This window comes from Mustela nivalis (genome assembly GCF_964662115.1).
Source record: "Mustela nivalis genome assembly, chromosome: 5".
NCBI classification, from domain to species: Eukaryota; Metazoa; Chordata; class Mammalia; order Carnivora; family Mustelidae; genus Mustela; species Mustela nivalis.
In genome coordinates, this window is record NC_139024.1 from 33,397,431 (window position 1) to 33,419,440 (window position 22,010).

The window sequence follows — 22,010 nt, forward strand, 5'->3', positions numbered from 1 at the left end:
ACTGTACTTTTAAATAGAACGTATTTTATTACATTTTTAGAACAAGTCGTATACGGTCATCAGTTTATGAATCTGGCAGGTGACAATTTAACCAACGTCAGCCTCTTTGAAGACCATTATGAAAATCTCCTTTGTGATTTAATAAGCCTGTCACTGAATAGGTATGACAAGGTAATGTTTATTTTTAAGAGTTTATTTTTATTACTACATCTGAAACTAATGATGTACTATATGTTGGCTAATTGAATCTAAATTTTTTAAAAAGTTTGCTTGTATTTTTGATACTTAATATGTGTGGTTTATAAGAATTTAATCTGATTGGTTTACTTGTTAATTTTTCTAATTTTATATTTATTATTGCCTGGGAGTTGAATGAGAAAAGAATTTGATTTAATCATTTAAAACAGGCTTAAATTAATTATTCAGAGGCAGTTTTTTTATTCTTAAAAATAGCTTTTTCCATCTTGTCTAAAATAAATAGAAACAGGATGTTTATGATAATGACTAGAATTTTAACTTCTATGCAAATAGGAGAGTCCAGTTCTTTAGTAATATATATTGTTACATAATACAATAAATGAGTACTTAACTAAAATTAGTTGACAAGTTTAAAGGGAAATTTTGTTTTTCAAAAAATGTCTAGAATCATGGGGGAAATTACATATTCTTACTAAATTGTGTTTAATACAGTGTTTAATGTAGACAGTGATTTAAAGGTGCTACAGTACCTACTCATTTTCTAGCAGTGGAAATTTGTAGATTATCAGTTATTTCAAATTGTTAGCATAAACCTTACAGGAAATCAGGATTTATAATTTTTTGAAATTTAGATTGTGTTTTATGTATTATCAAAATCTTTTCAATCTGGTCTGTATAATTTTATAATTAATGTAATTAATGTAATTAGTGAATTATCCAGATACGATTTAGGTAACAGTTACCTTTTGCTTTGTATTATGTTACAAACCTAAATGTAGTATATGTGAAATAGTAATTACATAATGAATTTCTGAAGTCTATATGTACTTGCAAACATAGTGCATATGCCTTGCATTATTTAGGGTCATTGAGGATATATTTGTTAAAAAAAAAAATGCTTAACCTAAAATTGCTTAACTTTATAAATCCCTAATAATTGTATTTATTCTAACTTCTAAAACCTTTTTAGTCTGCTTTGCAGGGGATTAAAATTTGTTTTCTAATCTTTTTATTAGAAGTTTTTCTATTGTGGCTGATAGATTAGTTCAGGGTTAGGAAATCATTGCCCTGAGGCCAAATCTAACACATTGTTGACTTTGTAAATAAATTTTTCCAGAACATAACCCATTTTTTTTTTTTGGCTGAAGTTGTACAACAGTGGCAGAGTTGAGTAGTTGTGACAGACTGTGTCCCAATAAAGCCTCAAATATTTGCTATCTAGCCCATTTCAGAAAAAGTTTGCTTAATGCTGATGATTAAAGCAAAGGTTTTTGTTTTGTTTTGTTTTAAGATTTTATTGACTGATTTTAGAGAGAGAGCACACTCTAGCGGTGGGGAGGGACAGAGAGTGAGGGACAAGAAGACTCCATGTGAGCGTGGAGCCTGACCTGGGGTTCCATCTCAGGAGACAGATCATGACCTACACTAAAACCAAGAGTCAGAGGCTTAACCAACTCAGCTACCCAGCCCCCCTAAAGCAAAGGGTTTTTAAAAGGTAGAAAATAAAATTCATCCTATACTTTTGGTTTTAAAATGGGAATTTAAGAGTACCTGGGCTGCTCAGTCAGTTGGCATCTGATTCTTGATTTCTGTCTAGGTCTTGATCTCAGGGTCATGCGTTTGAGCCATTATTGGGCTCCATGTGGGACTCTATGCTGGGTGTGGAACTTACCTTAAAAAAAAAAAAAAAAAGTAGGGGCGCCTGGGTGGCTCAGTGGGTTAAGCCGCTGCCTTCGGCTCAGGTCATGATCTCAGGGTCCTGGGATCGAGTCCCGCATCGGGCTCTCTGCTCAGCAGGGAGCCTGCTTCCTCCCCTCTCTCTCTCTGCCTGCCTCTTTGCCTACTTGTGATCTCTCTCTGTCAAATAAATAAATAAAATCTTTAAAAAAAAAAAAAAAAGTAAAATGAGAATTTATTTTCAATTTGATGGAATAGCACATATTTTTGTAAATAGTTTTATATAATTAAACATCAGTTTTAAGTCATCTAAATTCCTTCAAAACATTTGGAGAGAGGTATGTAGCATGAAAAAATCTTATAGAACTCATTTTGGTTCTTCTCTATAGGTTAGGCCTTCTGAAGCATTAGCAAGTCACCACTGTCCATGTTCCTGCATTAAAGAATTATGGGTTCTACTCATTCATCTTCTAGAACACAGAAGTAAATGGTCTCTTTCAGAAGTAAGTGGTAAAATTAATGTGTTAACTACTGTTCCAAACTCATATTGAATATTTTTAATCGTTTTCACCAAGAAAAATGTTACAAATTTCCTTATATAAGACAGCCACCACCACCACCAGAGTACTGAGTACCAAACCTGTACTACATTTTCAACCCTAAAGTGGCAATATGAAACTTCTAGAAGTACAGGATTTGACTCTTATGTTCTCAAGTTTTCTATTAAGAATCTTAAGCTAAAATAATTCACACTGTCTAGTAATCCAGGAAATAATTTAGTCAAGAAATGTGGTAGATTTAGTTTTGGGAAGAAATAAAATAGGTTTTTAAATTCATAAATTTTATGGCATTATTTCAAGAAAGGAGGAAGAAAAGCATAAAGAGGAACAAGAGAAATTTTCTTGCACCTCATTTTGAGCCAAGTCTTCAGAATGGGGCTTCAGTTTATTTCAGTTGTTGTGGGTTAGTAGAAAAAGATAAATACTCATAGGCAGAAGTAAGTACAAATAATTATGAGATGATACTTACAACAATCTATGTTATATGAAAAAGTCTTTTGATTTTTCGTGGGTTTTATAATTTCCCAGTTTTCCACAATTTGGGGTTTGGGTGGTGCTATCTCTTTTTAATAACAATCGTATTTTTGTGGATTTAAAAAGTACTATATTTTCAGTTATTATTTTAGCAGTGAATTTACTAACGTATAAATTTAACATGTTCTTATCGTTAAGAAAAAAATTTTTTCCTCACATTTTGGTTTGTCAGTAGAGTTCAGCTTCCTTTGGTGAGATTTCAACATTAGAGTCTCAGGATTATATCCTTTGATCATTTTCCAGGATGTTTTGTCTCATTGACATGGTAAATATCAATTTTTCCATTTCCTGCAAAGCTTATCATTATTTAAGAATTTTATATTTCTTTTGAATTTTTCTTATTTTACCAATTTCAGACTTGAGCATAAACAATGTATAGTTAATGTAGGCATGTTCATACTTTTTGCTGTTAGTCTTTCTCTAGATTTCAAGTAGGAGAGTAGGCATAATTTTAAAATATATTCTAGAAATTTGCATAGTAATATGTATTGTTTAACCTAAATGATTTATATGCTGTTCATTTGATGTAGTAACTAGACTTACTTGTCTTAAAATAATGAAAATCTGAGGTCATTTTATTTTTTTTAATACAAGTAAAATAACTGATACTATTCACAGACTTTGATGGCTATTTTATTTTTAAATTCAACATAGAATTTTCCATGATTGACAGTAAGACATTTTGACCTTCCTGCTGAAAAAAATCTAATCTAATCATGCTGGGTATCAAATAATAAGCATTTACATGGGTGAGTGAGCTTGTAGAAAGTGAGAAGTCTTGAGGCCAAGTACTAAATGTGGGTGGGGACTCAGGTCAACTGAACACTGAAACAGCTCCATAACCTTATAAGCAGTTGCTAAATTGTATAAACTTGAACATTAGCTTTCATACGTCACACGGTGAAAGAATAGAAGACAGAGGTCAGAGTTAACCCAAGTTGGTAGCCTACTGATACACTAAGTAGCCATAAATCTGGCCCCCCAAAAGGATGAACTAGAAACTCAACTAATCTGTAAGCAAAATTGCCTTTCACTGTGATACTTTGCAGTTTAAAATTGCTTCAGTATATTTGTTTTCGTAACCCAGCCCTCATATAGCTTTATAGCCTGAGTTGCTGTTGCCCAGGTTGTACTGAAAATCTCGAGCCAATGACTTGTTTGTTTCTTTTTTTAAGATTTTATTTATATATTTGACAGAGATCACAAGTAGGCAGAGAGAGAGGAGGAAGCAGGCTCCCTGCTGAGCAGAGAGCCTGATGCTCGGGCTCGATCCCAGAACCCTGGGATCATGACCTGAGCCGAATGCAGAGGCTTTAACCCACTGAGCCACCCAGGTGCCCATCAAGCTAATGACTTGTAAGCAGTCACAAGGTGGATATTTAAACCTATATCTCCTCTAGTAACTCCCCCAAAATATAGAATGGCAAGAACTAATAAAACTATACACACAAATACAAACATTATGTTGATAGCTTAACTACAAGATAGGAATGATAAAAGAGTTAACAGTAAAAACCACCACCAAAGCTCTACCATGAAACTTTCTGGCAAGCAAGGGCAGCCTGAGAAAAAATTGCCCAGAGGAAAGAATGGAGCTAGCAGTAGTCCTCAGATTGGTCTAAAACCATTGCCAGATTGAGAAAATACTGAGACTGTTTCCTTGCCGGTCAGAGAACTATTGAATAGTTCTAGAAGTGAAAGTGGGTATATGACATAAGGAGGCAGTCTTTGAAGATAGACATTCTGGGAGAATAAAAAGGCAAAAAGGGAATGGTACCCTTGGTGATTCGGTGGTGAAAGGAACTAAAAGGAGAAATTGATCTTGTAAAACAAAAAACATACAAAAAACTCAAAGTTCTCACACCTACTCTCTTACCACCACCACCATAGAGAAAAAAGAAATCCAAGAAAGAAATGGGACTTTGATACAGTGACAAAAGACGGCTCCGGAAATCTTTTAAAGTAATCTAAATCTACTAAATGAAAGAAAGGAACCATGAGAGACGGTGGACTCAGAGAAACATACTGAGGGTTTTAGAGGGGAGTGGGGAGGGGGATGGGTGAGCCTGCTGGTTGGTATTAAGGAGGGCATGAATTGTGTGGATCACTGGATGTTATACGTAAACAGTGAATCTTGTAACACTGCATCAAAAACTGATGATGTGTACAGTATGGGGACTAACATAACATAATAAAAAAAGAAAAGAAAAAGAAAATTTGAGACAAGTCTTTATAAAGTTACTATTAGGAAACAGAACTGATACACCGTAGCCGATGAACCCTTCTCCAAGAAACAACTGTGAAGCAGAAAGAAATTCTAAGTTAATACTCTAGATTAAACATTTGGGGTTGTACAATAACACCTGAATAAGATACTCAGATTTAAAAGTTAAGTAGATTAAAGTCAGAAGTGAATGAAAAGAGTTTTAAAAGGAATGCAGGAGAGAAATGAAAGAAAAAACTTTTTTAAAATTTTTATTTATTTATTTGACACAGAGAGAAAACGCAAGTAGGCAGAGTGGCAGACAGAGGGAGAGGGGGAATCAGGCTCTTCACTATGCAGGGAACCTGATTCAGACAGAGGGAGAGGGGGAATCAGGCTCTTCACTATGCAGGGAACCTGATCCCATGACCTGGGATCATGCCCTGAGCCAAAGGCAGCTGCTTCATAGACTGAGATACCCAGGTGCCCCAGAAAATATCATAAATGTGTTGATTAAATGAGAAGGTGCCCAAGAAGAATATGCTGAAATTAAAATTTAATCAGAGATATGGAGGAAAGAAAACAACCAAGAAAATAAAAATTAGATGAAGAAAAGAATATAAAAAATTAGAAAATAGCTGAAATGGAAGATAAAGAAGAAACAGCTGTGTTTATAAATGGAGTTCCTAAAGAAGAAAACAGAACAATAGGATATAGCTAACAGTCAAAACTATTATCCAAGGAAAAATTCGTGGGGGGAAAACAAAAGTTAATTCTACATATTGAAAGGGCCTACCTGATAACTGAAAAGATTAACTCCAAATAATCCATCCCAATGAATATCCTGCTAAAACTCTTTGACTTCAGATATACGGAAAATGACTTTAGGTCCTTTAAGAAATCAAATTTTCTAGACAAAAAGACCTAATAATTTATAAGAGCAAAGTAATTTGATCTGCAGTAGGCTTTTCATAAACATCATAGAAAAACAAGGTAACAATGGAACATTTAAAAAGACTGAGAACGTCTTCCACCTTGTAAGGATGCAGCCAGAGGTCTGCCGATCTGGAAAAGGGCCCTGACTTCACCATGATGGACCCCTGGTCTTGGACTCCCAGCCTCCAGGATGAATAAACAGTATGACACAACAGAGCAGCCCTCAGCTTAGAAAAAAGTGATGTAGGTCCCATCTTTTACTGTAGAGTGATTATATGCACTGCTCCCTTGATAGAAAGTTCAAGACCAGGAAAAAGTGACCAAGCCAAAAGGAAACAAAATGACAAAAAGTTTCTTCTAAGACAAATAAGAAGCAAGTTAAAAATTACTCTTTGTACTGACTATCTGACCTGCAATGTCTTTGGGGACAGAGATGGATGAGGAAAAGCCAAGAAAGAAAAACAGAAAAAGCAATTGAAAATTTCAGGAAAAGCAGGGCAGCTTTTCTACTTCATCCACCTGGGAGTTAATGATATCACAGAAGACGTGATCATTCCCTGAATGTTGACAGCTGGCTGAGCTCCTCATAGGGCCTGTTTTTAGGAGCTTTCCAGACTGCTGAAGGCAGAGGTTTTATGTTTGTTTCTTCTTTTTTTCTTTTTTTTCTCTTTTTCTTCCTGTACAAAGGTTTTAAAACTTTGCAATGTGGCAACACTGATTTAGACAATGCACTTATTGTTTTTAAAAAAGGAAATCGTGTGTGTATGTGTACACATGCACACTAATGTTCTTCCAGAAAGAAATATTAATTCCTCCTCCCTATCCCTTCCCTCTCCAACCCCATCCCTAGAATGAGGGAGGGGAAGACAGAATGGAATTTGGAGTCTTCCTGCTGAGAAAGAGACATTTTTTACAACCAGGTCTGTATTCAAAGGACTAATGTTCTAAGGAAATTATCCAAAGGGGATAGGCCATTCAGGTTTTTTAAGTTATTTTCAAATGTTGCCTGGGCTGCTGCTGACTTCTGTGAAGCCAACACGATGATTCTTCCCAAGAAACAATTAGAGAAGCCTAAAGAGAGTCAGGAATGTTTGGAAATTCACATATACCCCAAATTAGATGGGAATTCCTAGAATGGAAATAAACTAATTTGATCAAGGACATATTTGTGTTACAGGAAGTATTCTAAACATGGAGCTATGCTGGATCTATGTATATGACTGTTTTTCTAAAAACCCTACACTCACTATCTAGTAATCATCAATTAGACTTCAATTTCAGAGAAGGAAAGCAAATTAATATTCCTTGAGTGATATGTCTTCTATGCCAGCAAGTATGGGTGTGAGATTAAGTATACCATTCAAATAACAGTCAGAATATGATAAATGGGGCTTCCAGTGTGGATTTATTGGATGCTACAGCCTATGTTATTTCCTGCCACACGATTATGTAAGAAAGTGCATGTTTAAGAAAGAAAAAGAAAAGGAATAGCTAAATTAATGCACTCCTCTTGGGGAAAAAGAGTAAAGTATATTTCATGTACACTCTCCAAAGTGCCACAGATAAGGCAGGGGACACCTGTGCAACGCCATATGTAAGCTAGCAGTTACTGACCTGTACATGTTAGATTTTAGCTGCCGCATGTATGTGTAAATTTATATATGTTGCCACCCTTAAGCATTATACAAATATTATGACAAAAATTTTCTGTGAAATGAAAACATTGTCAATACCAAAAACAACTCAAGAATTCAAAATGTATGGGCCAAGAATTTTATAACTTTGACCCTATCAATCCCACTTGTAGTTTACCTTTAGTGTATACCTATAGCAATTAAAAAATGCATATGTCTCAGGCTCTTTATTACCTTATTTGTAAAAGCATAATGTTAAAAACGACCTAAATGCCCATACACAGGAGAGTAAAGAAACCATGGTTTATTAGCACATTGATTAGAGTATTACGTATTTGTTTAATAGAATGAATAAAATATCTGAACTGATAAGGGTTTGATTTTTAGGACTTATTGTTAAATAAAGTACAAAAGAATACTTATAGAGTGCCACCTTCTGTGTATGAAGGTAGTGAAAGTAGGAAATGTGTATGCTTAGTTGTGCCCAGTTAAATACTGGAAAGACAAATCAGGAACTACTGAAACTATTGAAATTGATGGGTAGCAATGGGAGATTGATAAGTGACTAATGGAGTAGGAGGGTTTGAATGCGTTATGACTTTAGAACCATGTTAGTCTTTAACATGCTCCAGAAATAAATGAACGTGTACGGGAGAGGAATTAACGTGTACGGGAGAGGAATTCAGTGGAATATAAAAAGAAAATCACTTGAACCTAACTGGATTCCAAGTGAATAATAACCTATGGGAGAGGCTATGGCGGGGAGGACTGACCTAGAGGACTTGGAACGCACTGTTTTGCTCTCATTTGCTCTAAGGCTGAAGACAAAAGAATTACAACAAACTTCAGATCCTGGACTCTTGTTTGTAGATATATGGGTTAGTAAATTTAAATATTTATACTCTAGGACTGAGCAAATTAGTAAATACATGATGGGGAATTAAGATCCAGCTTTGTCACTGTTGCAAAATTGAGTCATAAATATGGAAAGAGGGAAGGGTAGAGTGAAAGATGTTGGAGTAGAATTTGAGATATCGGTATGAAATAATGTTTTTTAATAATTGAAACTAGACAGAGATGTGTATACATACATGCATTTCCTACCTTAACCACTAGGTGGGCCTACAAACGATGATATCTGAGTTAACAATGAGGAAACTGCAATGCCTTGGTCTTGAAATTACCAGCCTCCAGTGAAAAGAAACAAAGCTCCTTTGGCAAATGACCTGGTCTTCCAGACTGACACATGGAAAATAAAAAATAAGACTGGAACATTCTGTACCAGAAACTAAGGAGGTACTCAGAAAAGAATGAGGACATACCAAAAGGACAAAGGAGCCAACATGAAGATTTCCCACACTCTAAACCCAAGATAATTTGAGAAACAAAATAAACAATAGCAAAGGATTGTAATATATACAATAAGAGTTTGTGGGTCCATACTGATATAAATAAAAGAAAAAATAAAACAATAGATGTTGATGATGGAATTAGAAAATCACCAGTTGACAACCTCCTTAGTAATTGTTTCAGGCATGAATCCTCAGTGGCTGCCAAAAGTATGACTGAAAAAAAAACAGTATTTGCACAGCTCCATGTATCTACACGATATCATTTACAAGGGGAGCAGTAACTTTATATTGTAGAAAATCTGGCAGATACCACCTTAACCATGTGACCAAAGTTAACCAATAATAGGACAAATTGATATTATGTACCTTCAATATGATGCAATGAAAGAAGAAAAATGTTTCTTTGGTATTCTTGCCAAAAATGTATACTGTGAATCTAATTATGAAGAAACCTCAGTTAAACCTAAGTAAATGGCCTGTTACTCTTCAAGAATGTCAAGTTCCTGAAAGATAATTACCGAAGAACTGTTACAGATTAAAGGAAATAGAAAAGACATGGTAGCTAAATACAGCATTGTGAGAATACAGAGGAAATCTGATAATGCTTTTATCTGTTGTCCCAAAGGAGAGGAATTAAAGAGTGGAACAGAGCAAATATTTGAAGAGAAAATGGTAGAATTTTTCCCAATGTTAATGAAAGCTATCATATTAAGAAACCCAATCAATTCTACTTAGGGTAAATAAAAAAAAGAAAAGCAGACCTGGATACATCGCAGTGAAACTCCAGAACATCAAAGACAAAGAGAAGAGCCGAAAGCATTCAGACAGAAAATTATGTTACCTTCAAAAGAGTGACAATTAGACCGTAAACTGATTTCTCAAAAGCAAAGGACACCAGTGGGAATGATAACTTGATAGTATTAAAACAAAGTGGTTGTCAACCTAAAATTCTTCATCAGTGAAACCTTTCAAGAGTGAGGTGAAACAAAGTTACTGTCAATGAAGCAGAATTGAATTGAATTCTGAAAGATATATTTTAGAAGAATGATGCCTAAATTGGGGAAGGGGAGAGGTAGTGTGAAGTATGAAGGAATAAAGCACAAAGAGAGTAGTAAATGTTTTGTATAAGTCAGTAATATAATCTGCTGGGATCAAAAAGAGAGTTAATGTATACAGTAATGCTGGCCTAGAAATTGGATAGGGCATAAATGAATTAGAGTATTTTAAGGTCCTTATTTTGTCTAAGAGAAGAGCAAAAATATGTATTATCAAGACATTTGAATGTATGCTGTTATTTCTAAGATAATTACTGAAGGAAGAAAAAGTAGACTCATTAGCTAGTAGAGGGAGAGAAAAGAAATAATTTAACCCAAAAGAACTCAACAAAGGGTTGTTTGTGGAAAAAATAGGTATACAAACAGAAATACAGAGTAAGATGGTAGATTTAAAACTAAATGTTTGAGTCATTAACTGCAAGTACACTGCTGAAATGCTCATTTAAAAAATATAGTGTTAGAACAGAATATAATCTGTTTACAAGAGGTAATCTAAAATAAAATACAGAACAGCTCAGAATTGGTAAGATACAAGAAAGGAAATGTATTAAACTATCATTAGAGAAAATTAGACTTTAAAACCAACAAAAGCATTAAGTCATTGTGTACTGATAAAAGGTTCAACTTATCAGGAAGGTAAAGCAAATGAACATTTTTATGTGATGAAGAACAAAGTATTAAATGTGGAAAACAAAAATTGAACTACAAGGAGAGATACACATATGCTTAGAAAGTTGAGATACTTCTCTAATCCGTAGGTGAAAGAAGATAGAATTGTAAAATATTTTTAAGTAAGTGGTAACTAACACATTGGTTAAAGCTTTGGGACTCTAGCTTAAGATACAGATGGAAATTTATAACTTTAATTATAGATATTAGAGGGGAAAAAAGTTGAAAATTATTGAGCTAAGAATTCACACAAAAAGTTAGGGGAAAATATCCCTACATAATAAACCCAAAGAAATTGAAATGAAGTATATAAAACTAACACAAATTTATGAAATTGAAAATAACAAAGATGATCAAATCAATGAAAAATGATCATAACAGTCAAGAGTTGGTTCTTTAAAAAGATTACTAAAGTTGGCTCATTTTTCCTGAAATGATTACAGTCAATACTAGAAATTTGAAAAGGAACATGACTTCATATTCTGCAGATATTTTTAAAAAGTTGAGATACTATCAACTCTATGCCTAATAACTTGAATATGTTTATGAAATGGACAAATACCTAGAAAAAACACTAAAAACTCATCAAATGTTCAGCAACAGTATATTGGGTAAATGGCTTATCATATAGTTCTATATTTGAATACTCTGATGAGCTAAAGCCATGCTCACTGAAGTGGATGACTCTCAGAAACACAGCATTGAGGAAAAAGAAGCCAGTTATGAAAGAACAGAATTGGGCCACTTAAGAATACCAACATGCATTAAAAAAAAAAAGTGGAGGAAAACCAAGGAGTGTATGATTTAGGCTTATATACTTCTGTGACAAAACAGAACAAAAAAGGAAAAAATGGGTTGGTGGGGCGTGGGGAGGACATGATTTGTTATGAAGGTCAGGATAATGACTACCCCTGGACAGCAGCAGATGCGATTGTAGAACATGTAGGATCTTTGTGAAGTACTAGTTAGGTTCTAATTCTTGAGTGTTTTTGTTATTCTTTAAGTTTTATAAATGTGTTCTGTTTTCCTTTCTGTGTGTATATTTAATTGTGCAAATAGAGGAAAAAGCCCAAACCAAAAGTTATATTCTTTATCTAACTGAATCATTCTGCTTCTCTTTCTATAGTCATTTTGGAACTGGTTGAATAAACTACTTAAAACACTCTTTGAAAAATCAAGTGACCGAAGACGATCTTCTGTGCCTGTAATCCAGCCCAGGGATCCATTAGGTTTTAGTTGGTGGATCATCACTCATGTAGCATCACTTTACCAGTTCGATCGCCATGGAACACCAGATGAAATGGTAAGATTTTATTTTTTAAAACTGCTTTATATTATTAATTAATATGGTTTTTTTTTGTAGACAAATTAGAAATAAGTGATCACATAAACAACAAAAATTAGATCACAATCCTACAGAGATAAATTCAGCTTCTGAATCTAAAGTTGTAGACTTTAGATTTCTAGAAAAATGATAATCTTTGTTTTTATTGTTAAATGGAAAACACCTTATAGAAGACTTGGGATCTAATCCTGGCTCTGCTACTAAGTAGTTATGTGACCTTAAGTAAATTACTTCAGCCTTTCTGGGCTTCTGTTCCCCTATCCAGAACTCATGGGATTGAGTTGTTCAGAAAATGTCTTCTGGTTCTAACATCTGTAAGATTGCTGACAAGAAAGCATATATCTACAGTAATGAAGTAGTAGTTTCTGTGAATAATTTCGTAAAATTATTTCCTCAGAATAATACTTTTTTCTTTTTTTTAAGATTTTATTTATTTATTTGACAGAGAGAGATCATAAGTAGGCAGAGAGGCCGGCAGAGAGAGAGGAAGGGAAGCAGGCTCCCTGCTGAGCAGAGAGCTGGATGTGGGGCTGGATCCCAGGACCCTGAGATCAGGACCTGAGCTGAAAGCAGAGGCTTTAACCCACTGAGCCACCCAGGTGCCCCCTCCTCAGAATAATACTTTAAGGAAGCTTTTTATAAAGATAATCTATTAACCATGAGGTTTACTTCAAATAGATTTTAATTATTATATTAATTTCTATTTAGAAACACTTTTACACAGTTATTTAAAAACCCCTAAAACTAAACTAGCTAGTAGACATATTTATTTGAAACCCTATTTGTGTGTAATTTCTTCCATGTTCAGAAGTGAATAGCATAGTATTCTATCAGCCCATCAGTTCCATAAAATAAATGTCTAGAATCTTGAAGCCAGCCTGTCTGTATTTTCAATATTGGTCTTTTTTTGATCATCAGGCCTACCCATGACTTTTTTTTAAAATTCAGATTTCCCGATTTCGACTCTGGAGATCCTGATTTAGTAGTCTGGTTTGGAGCTTGGAAATTCATATTTTTAAAAAGTTTCTTGGTTCTCAACTTCTAACCAGATATAGGGATCATTGCTTATGAAACCTGTTCCTTGACAAATTTTCTTATCTTTGAAATACTGGACAGAGCTCAGAAATCATGCATGGATCTGAAGATCATTTAACATTGATATTAGTATCATAGAAATGGAAAGGTCCTCAAAAGGTCCTCTGAATAATCTCCCTGATAATAATAAAGCTTTTCAGGAGATCCCAAGATATAAAGTAAACTAATAAGTCAGAAAGTACTCTGAGAAGCTCACCCACAGCTCAGTATTAATGCATTTAAGCATTCTACCAATTAACTGAGAGAGATCAATAGAATGAACTTCCCAGAAAAAAAGGATTGTGTGTCCTTTGTTTTTGTACATTAGTCCTTACAATGTTGATACATAGTAAATACTCAATAAATCTTAACAGTTTGCCATTATTATAATAGTAACCCTTTTATTGAGTATTTTTGTGAAATTAATAATTTCACTTCTTTTAATTGTTAGGATACTAGAACAACAATAAAAGAACTCAAAAATTTACATATAATTTTAATGTCTTTACACAAGCATTTTATTTCGCTTCCCATTTTAATTCCCCCAAGTACATATTTCTGATTTTAATCAGTGTAAATAAATATGGTGATTAGTTAAGCACTTCTAAGTTCCCATTGAGTGGCTATCATAATATTAGATGCCAATGATAGGGTATACATGAAACAGATTGTACTGCCTCTTGCTTCAAGGAACAAGCTTTCAGATTATTAGTGCTTGCTGGAATTGCCATTAACACTTATGCGAATGAGTGGTGTATTTCAATAGTAGTTCATATTGACCTCCATGTACTCCCAGTATGGTACAAAATCTAGCTACATTAATATATATCATTACTATTACTATTGTAATGTTGAATTGTACTGGTACAACCACCCACAGTTGCATTGCTGAAATCACTTTTTATTTCATACAGAGAACTCCATAGGAAATTAGTGCTTTTATTAGCTCTGAATCAAGATAGTAATTGAATTGTCTGTATTTAAAATAGCTTAACCTCTGTCTTTTAATGTCAACAGTTTCTGTATGGTTTTCTTTTGCTAAGATACATATATTTTTAAAAATCTTATTTCTTTATGTAGGAGGTTTTAAGAGGAAAAAGCTATGATCTTCAAAAAAGAACCTTTCATATAAAAATAATAAGGATGTATAATATATATTTATATGTGTATATATAAAATAGACTTTGCCTGTCTGTATTCATGAGTCCTCAGAGTTTCAAGTGTTTCTGGACTCTTTAATTGCTTTTAAAGAAAAATGCAATCTCTCTATTGATACTAGTTTTCCTTAGAGGTGATATCTTCAGCATATTGTGTTTGCAAAGTGTTTAATATCTCACAGTCAGTTTTTTTCTCAGTGAAGTATTATGAAGCTGATGAGGGGGGTAATATGTCCATTTCATGGGTAACAAAACTGAGGGACACGGTTCTTGAATGTCAGCCTGTTTTTATCACTTAGATAAACTTGATATTAAGGTTCTCCTAAGGACCACCTTTTATGAATAGACTCTTGGTACAGTAACGATGTGTACCAGTTTGCCATGGGCAGTCCCTGTTTTGCCTGTGATTCCCTCATCGTATCTAGTTAGTTTTCCCTTTTACTCTCAAAAGTGTGTCAATTTGGTTCTTAAGTCATATAATCCTTCTCATTTATGAACATAAATGCATATTGACTTATCCTTTCAGAGAGATTATATAGGATGTTAATTTGGGTCTGGGATATATTTAGCCAGCTGCCATATAGAAAATGGCCATGCAGGGGTGTGTGGGTGCACAGTCCCTTAAGTGGCTGCCTTCGGCTCAGGTCTTGATCCCAAGGTCCTGGGATCCAACCCCATGTTGGGCTCCTTTGCTCAGCTGGGAGTCTGCTTCCCCCATGCCTGCTGCTGCCCCTGCTTGTGCATGCACATGTGCGCGCTCTCTCTATCAAATAAATAATAAATAAATAATAAATAAATAAATAAATAAATAAATAATCTTTTAAAAATTAAAAAAAAAAAAAAAAGAAAGAAAGAAAATGGCCATGCATTAAGCATGCTTTATTTCACTAATAAGTAATCTGGTGTGAGAGGATGATAAGAAGTGAAAATGGTTAGGCCTACCTTGTGCAGTAGAGAATATCTCTAGTGTTGTGATAACCATAGAGATGTTTCAGTTTTTAAATGTGAACTGCTTTGCTCTGAAAGTTAGCATGAAATCTTTACATTTTAAATAGGTTTCAGGGGCGCCTGGGTGGCTCAGTGGGTTAAGCCGCTGCCTTAGGCTCAGGTCATGATCTCAGGGTCCTGGGATCGAGTCCCACATCGGGCTCTCTGCTCAGCGGGGAGCCTGCTTCCTCCTCTCTCTCTGCCTGCCTCTCTGCCTACTTGTGATCTCTCTCTGTCGAATAAATAAATAAAATCTTTTAAAAAAAAATAAATAAATAGGTTTCAGATATACTTAATTTTTTATTTTATTTTAAAAGTTCTGTGTGAATTGAACTTTGGCTCTATGTATATTTAATTCATAAAACCTGCCAATTGCTAGATAGAGGCTTATAAGGAAAATTTGGTATCTCATTTCTCATGCTCAAGGCTTCAGATTTTCATGTATTTCTATTTAATGCTTTTCTTTCAACCTAGATAAGAGTGTGTTATCCTCTCACAATCCCTGTCATCTACTTTAAAAGCAAATATACTTTAAAGAGAAAAAATATTTTTAGGCATTGCGGGGATCAGTTTAAACAGTAGTTTCCTTGCTTAGAACATAGTGCAATCAGTCAGGCCAGCTGATGCTCATCTTTGAAACATCTGAAATGGTGGCTAGATAAAAGGTCTGAAATATAACCTTAAAGTGAAAGTTGTACTAGGTTACCTAGTCTGCTGGAAGTGGAGTACGAGGGATCTATTTTATATTTGTGATGGAGACACCACTATCCTGAGGCTTAAGGAGGTATTTCAGCTTGGATGGTGGGATAAGAAATATAAAAACATCACCCAAAATTGATAACTACCTATTTCGTTTCTATTGGAGAAATTATGTATAACTTAGTATGTAGAAAAAAAAAACATGTAGATGCCCAAAGTTCAATTTTGCTGTGGAAATAAAAATATCCTTTTGATACATAGTCTCTTACTCAGACTTGATCTGGGTGTGATATAAGTGCCATTCTGTAATCTGAATTACAGTTTATTTTTGTTTTAGATTATAGCCACAATATTGATCTACCGAGTTGAAAGTCCTTGGACAAGAATTATGTTACTTTTCTATGATTCATGCGATTCAGAATGCCTTGATAGAACAAAAATTAAAATATACTCATTAACACTATCAAATTATAAAGCTAAATATACCAGCCCTGTCATATTCCTGCTTATTTGGGACTAGTGGTGATGTTTTCTCAGTAAAGAGAGATATAAAAGTGAATTACTGAAAGCTGAGGGATGGCTTGTTAGAAAATGGAAGGAATACTGGCTTTGGAGCAAAATCCTTGCTCTGACTTGTATATATATGACCTCTCTGAGACTTAATTATGTTATCTGTGAAATGGAAAAATTTTATTTGAGGAATTAGTAATGTAAAGACGTTAACACAGTATACATTGAATATTATGGAACAAAATGGTTTCTCTCTTTTTTTAAAGATTTATTTATTTATCTTAGAGAAAGAGAGAAACCATGTGAGAATGTGTGGGCCTGTGGAAGTGGGGGGAGGGGCAGCAGGAGAGAATCTCAAGCCGACTTCTGCCAAGCACAGAGTCCGTTACAGGGCTGGATCCCACAACCCTGAAATGACTTGAGCCAAAATCAAGAGTTGGATACTCAACTGACTGAACCACCAAGTGCCTTAAAATGATCTCCTTTTGGAAGAGTTTTAGGGCCAGTTACCAAATTTTAGGGCACAATCTCAAGGCTGCTCTTATGTCTGACACCAGTTGCAAGCCCAAGAATTCCCAAAATGGTATTTTACTTAGACTTATAGAACTCACTGAGAACTATTAAATTCAGGGTTATTGTTTATTATAGGGAAAGGATAAAATTTAAGATAAGCTAAGAATGGGTATATAGGGCAGAGTCCAGGAGAAGTACCAAAAGTACCTTTTGTTTTCTCCCTACATAGTTAAGATTTATTAGTCTCCGGCATCAGTGTGTGTGTGACAGTATGAAGGGAGTGTTTCCAACCAGGAAAGCTTGCCTAAACTGCAGTGTTCAGTGTTTACTGGAGCTCCTTTACATAGGCATGATGGATTGATTAACCACATGGTTGTCTCAGTCTTCAAACCAACTGTCCAGGTCTCCACAGCCCTTAGCGTAAGTCACATTATTGGTTTTGGGTCATGGCCAGCCTCCACCCTCAACTACATCATTAGACTCTCTGGTAGGACTCTAGGCCCCCCAGGCAAACAAAGATACTCCTATGAGGTATAACATTCCAGGGGCCTAAAAATTACTTACCTGAATCCTTGGTTTCAGTAAAGGGCAGACTCTCTTTGGGCAAAGCCAAATTCGTTTCTACACATTCTTTCATAAATGTTTTGCACTCACTTTACTTACATAAATGTATTTTTAAAAGTCATTAATTTGGGCACCTGGGTGGCTCAGTTGATTAAGCCACTGCCTTCGGCTCAGTTCATGATCCCGGATTTCCGGGATCGAGTCCCACGTCAGGGCTCCAGCTCCACGGGGAGTCTGCTTTTCCCTCTGACGTTCTCCCCTCTCATGCCCTCTCTCTGTCTCTCTCTCAAATAAATGAATAAAATCTTTTAAAAAATAAAAATAAAAAGTCAGTAATTCTTTTGCTAAAAATAACCCAAGTCGTTGCATGAATTATCTATTACTGTGTGACAAAATTTAGCAGCTTAAAACAGTAAACGTTTATTATCTCATACAGTTCCTGAGTGTCAGGTATACAGTAGGAGCTTAGCTGGATGGTTCTCACCCAGGATCCCTCATGAGGTTGTGGTAAGCTATGGTGCTTTAGTCTCTAAAGAGCTGGAGGATTCACTTCCAGTCTTTCTCATTCACTTCAGTTGTCAGGAGACGTTGGTTACCAATCACATAGGCCTCTACAAGCCTGTTCACACTATGGTTTTTCCCTGATGGAGTTAACAAGAGAGAGGTTTTCATTAAGATGGAAGCTTCAGTGCCTTCTAACCTAACTTTGGAAGTGACATACTATCACTCCTGTTAGTGTTGATATTCTGTTACTGACAGACCAACTTTGGTATGGTGTTGAGTGGGGTGTGGATGAAGAGTTAAATAAATGTGTGAATACCAGGAGACAGGGGTCATTTGGGGCCATTTTTAGAGGGAGACTACTATAGTCACTGAGTACCTTTATCAAAGAAATGTTTATTTAGTGATTTTATGTAGATAGCATCTTATGTGAACATTATCCAGCCATTTAAAATCAAGAATATTGAACATGATTTTACCCTTTATTAGTCATTTGGATTCATCCTTCTGAACAACAGTCAGATTGGTAGGATACGCTGAGACTCTTTGCTTCTTTAAGGCCTTTGGCTTTGCCTTTTTTACTCTTTGTCAGAAATAGGTTGTTCCTTGCTTCTCAGTGGTACTTTCTTTCCTTCTGGTTTTTACCAGTCTGTATATCCAAAGCTTTAAGAACTGGTATCAAGTGAACCATGTGTCCTATGAGAAGGTCCTCCAGGCTTTCCTGTGGGAAGATGAAGTCATTTTCAGTGCCTAGCTTTTGTGAAGTATTTTGGCTTTGTGAAAGTCCTTTTCAGTGTTCTTCCTTATTGTTAGGAGTCTTCCAGATAGTTGGAGTTGCCAGATAAGTGACCATTGATTAAATGAAGTAGCACTGTGTATATATATTTTTAAATTTTCTATATAAAATTTTTAGTTACTTCTTTACCAGAGTAGATTCTCTCGACATTATTATGCATAAAATGAAAAAATCTCTGGTGAGTACAGAATAAGGAAAAACACTCAAGGGATTAAAAAAACTCCACAAACTACATGAAGTTTTTTGTGTTGTGTTTTTTTTTCTGATAGATTATGTATGATAACAAAAATTAAATATTTGTTAAGACATTCATAATTTTATAGAAATCCTATTGTTTAATGAAACAACTATAAGGTTTATATTGGATTGGAATAGTTTAAACATTTTCTACCAAGTCTGTCACATAACTTTTTGTCCAAATAATTCTAGACATTCAAGAAATTGTAATGAATGATGTCTGATGATAAAGATGTTTGTACTTCGCAGCTAGCTTGCTGTACTATAATTTGAATGCATAATTAAGAGCAATAATTTTGGTGCAATATTCTCTCTTTCTAGAGACAAATGGAATCAAATTGGAATTTTGTAGAAGAACTGCTTAAAAAGTCCATCAATGTTCAGGTATGCTTTTAAAGTGACACAATTTTTGTCATTAAATTTTTGAACATTAAATTTTTAGTGTTCCAGATTTTATTTATAAGAACTAAGCAAACTCTTTAAACTTTGTCTACTTATTAAAAACCTGAGGGAGAATCCTCATTCTTTGTTAATGAAGGGTCAACATAAGATCATTCCTATGAGTGACTATCCTTTGAAGATTTTTATTTTAAGCAGAGTTGAAGGACATATAAAATTATCCTTGTTGGTGACTTTGACAAAATATATTCAAGTAGTAGATGTTTCAAAACTATAAGCCATTCCTTGACTGTATGGTATCAAGTCTAGGAGACATGATGAGGGAGATAGTGGCATTGGAAATTCAGCTATATCCTCATCACAGCAGGAAGGTGACTTGCCTTGCTGAGCAATTTGTCTTACAGGCTTGAATCATACTCTAACTGATAAGGTCCTAGTTTCTGAGCCCTCATTTCATACGTTATCATTTCTCTTTCTGCAGAGCTGTTAATGTAGTGCTTCATGGCCCAGAGGTCAGATTTGACCTCCTTTTAAAATAGTTTTAAATATGCTATTCACTACATCTTTAAACATACTGTATTGTAGTTCTGTGAAGTTTTGTAATATAAGTTACTTATGTAAGAATTTAAGGGGAAATTTTAATAAGGAGTATTTTTAAATTTGGGAAGTAGATTACTTTTCTGTTAGGAAATAAAGATTGTTAAAAACTTGTAGAGGAATAAACAACAAACAAGAAATGTGATAGTATAAGATTAATACATATATCAAAAGTACATACATATGTACCCATTTATACATACAAACACACATACTCTCATTTATTTTGTAGTCATATCTTTAAAAATCATTGAAATAGCATGAAATTTTCTTTTCCATTATGTATATTAACTAAATTTTTTAGATCAAGCGTATAATAAGTACATTTAGTTTATGATATGAATCTTCTAATTGAGTAAATATTCTAGGTTAGAATTCCAAAGATTTGTGCACATGTAAGTTGTATGAGAAACAAAAGAACTATTATCTCAACCGTGTAAATTTTTTTTTATTTTTTTATGTCATTTTAATTGGCTTTCTTCTTTCTTCTTTCTTGAGAACATATTGATTTAGTAATTCGGAAAGTCTCTTACATGTATTTTTTTTCTTCAAGAATGTAAGGAATCACTAAAAAGTGTTTATTGTTCTTTATATTAGTTGTTAATCCAATCTTAATGCCTTAACATAACATAGCTTAAAAACCTCTTAGTTCGGGACGCCTGGGTGGCTCAGTTGGTTAAGCAGCTGCCTTCGGCTCAGGTCATGATCCCAGCGTCCTGGGATCGAGTCCCGCATCGGGCTCCTTGCTCCGCAGGGAGCCTGCTTCTCCCCCTGCCTCTGCCTGCCATTCTGTATGCCTGTGCTTGCTCTCTCACCCTCTCTCTCTGATAAATAAATAAAATCTTTAAAAAAAAAAAAAAAAAAAACCTCTTAGTTATACTTCCTTTAAGCTTTAGTAGTTTATGAATTTATGGTTTTAAGTAAGTTTTAAATTACAGAATATTTCTTAGACAGCTCTAAAGGTTCATATGGGTAAATACCCATACACTTACCTTGGGCTTGTCTGGGACAAACAGGAGAAAGAATTTATCACCATCTCTTCTGTAGAAAAGTTTAGTTTTTGGCCAAGAGATTGAAAACCCTCCTTAAACTCTGTGAGTTGCTTGAAAATTAATTCTTAATTCCTTTGAATTTATGACTCACTCTAATTTTGATGTTAAATGAGGGAAACTCAATTTACTTGAAAAAAAATTTTTGGAATGTCTTACTCATAATGTGATAAAAGTTGTTCTGACACTCCATAATATACTTTTACAATATAACTAGTATTTTAATGGTGTTAGCTAAACTTGATAAATAAGTAATTCTTGAAAGCAGGCAGTATGGGGTACCCAGGCGGCTCAGTCGTTAAGCCTCTGCCTTCAGCTTTGCACACAGTCCCAGGATCCTGGAATAGAGTCCCGCATCGGGTCCTCTGTTTGGAGGGAAGCCTGCGTCTCCCTCTCTCACTGCCTCTGCTTGTGTTCCCTCTCTCACTGTCTCTATCAAGTAAATAAATAAAATCATTTTTTTTTTTAAAAGGAAGTAGGTAGTATGACCATCAGAATTTTCCTGGCTTGTGGGACTTTCAGTGCTAAAACCAGAAAAGTCCTGAGCAAACTATGAGAAGCCAGTCATTTTATAAGTAGAGATAGTATAGCTAATCCAAGAAACTTTTTATGGGAATTTAGATGTAGCATAAAGCCAAATCATTTTTCGTGTGAGAGAAGTCATTATAATATTTAGAAAGAAGTAGTCCATTTTCTCTAGTGATCTTTCAATTTTGTCATGCCTTGATTGTATCAAATTAGATTTTATAAGTAGTATAGTACTA

At 34.6% G+C, this 22,010-nt stretch overlaps 1 protein-coding gene across 2 annotated transcripts in view; it reads left to right on the top strand.

Moving 5' to 3' along the window:
• The window catches only part of MMS22L (MMS22 like, DNA repair protein), a 130,045-nt gene that overhangs the window by 10,389 nt on the left and 97,646 nt on the right, over positions 1-22,010 (top strand). For both annotated transcript variants that reach the window (XM_082731892.1, XM_082731891.1), the window contains exons 8-11: positions 41-171; positions 2,265-2,378; positions 11,945-12,121; positions 19,523-19,585. In XM_082731892.1, the coding sequence (XP_082588018.1) occupies positions 41-171; positions 2,265-2,378; positions 11,945-12,121; positions 19,523-19,585 (485 nt within the window). The remainder of the gene's footprint in view (positions 1-40; positions 172-2,264; positions 2,379-11,944; positions 12,122-19,522; positions 19,586-22,010) is intronic.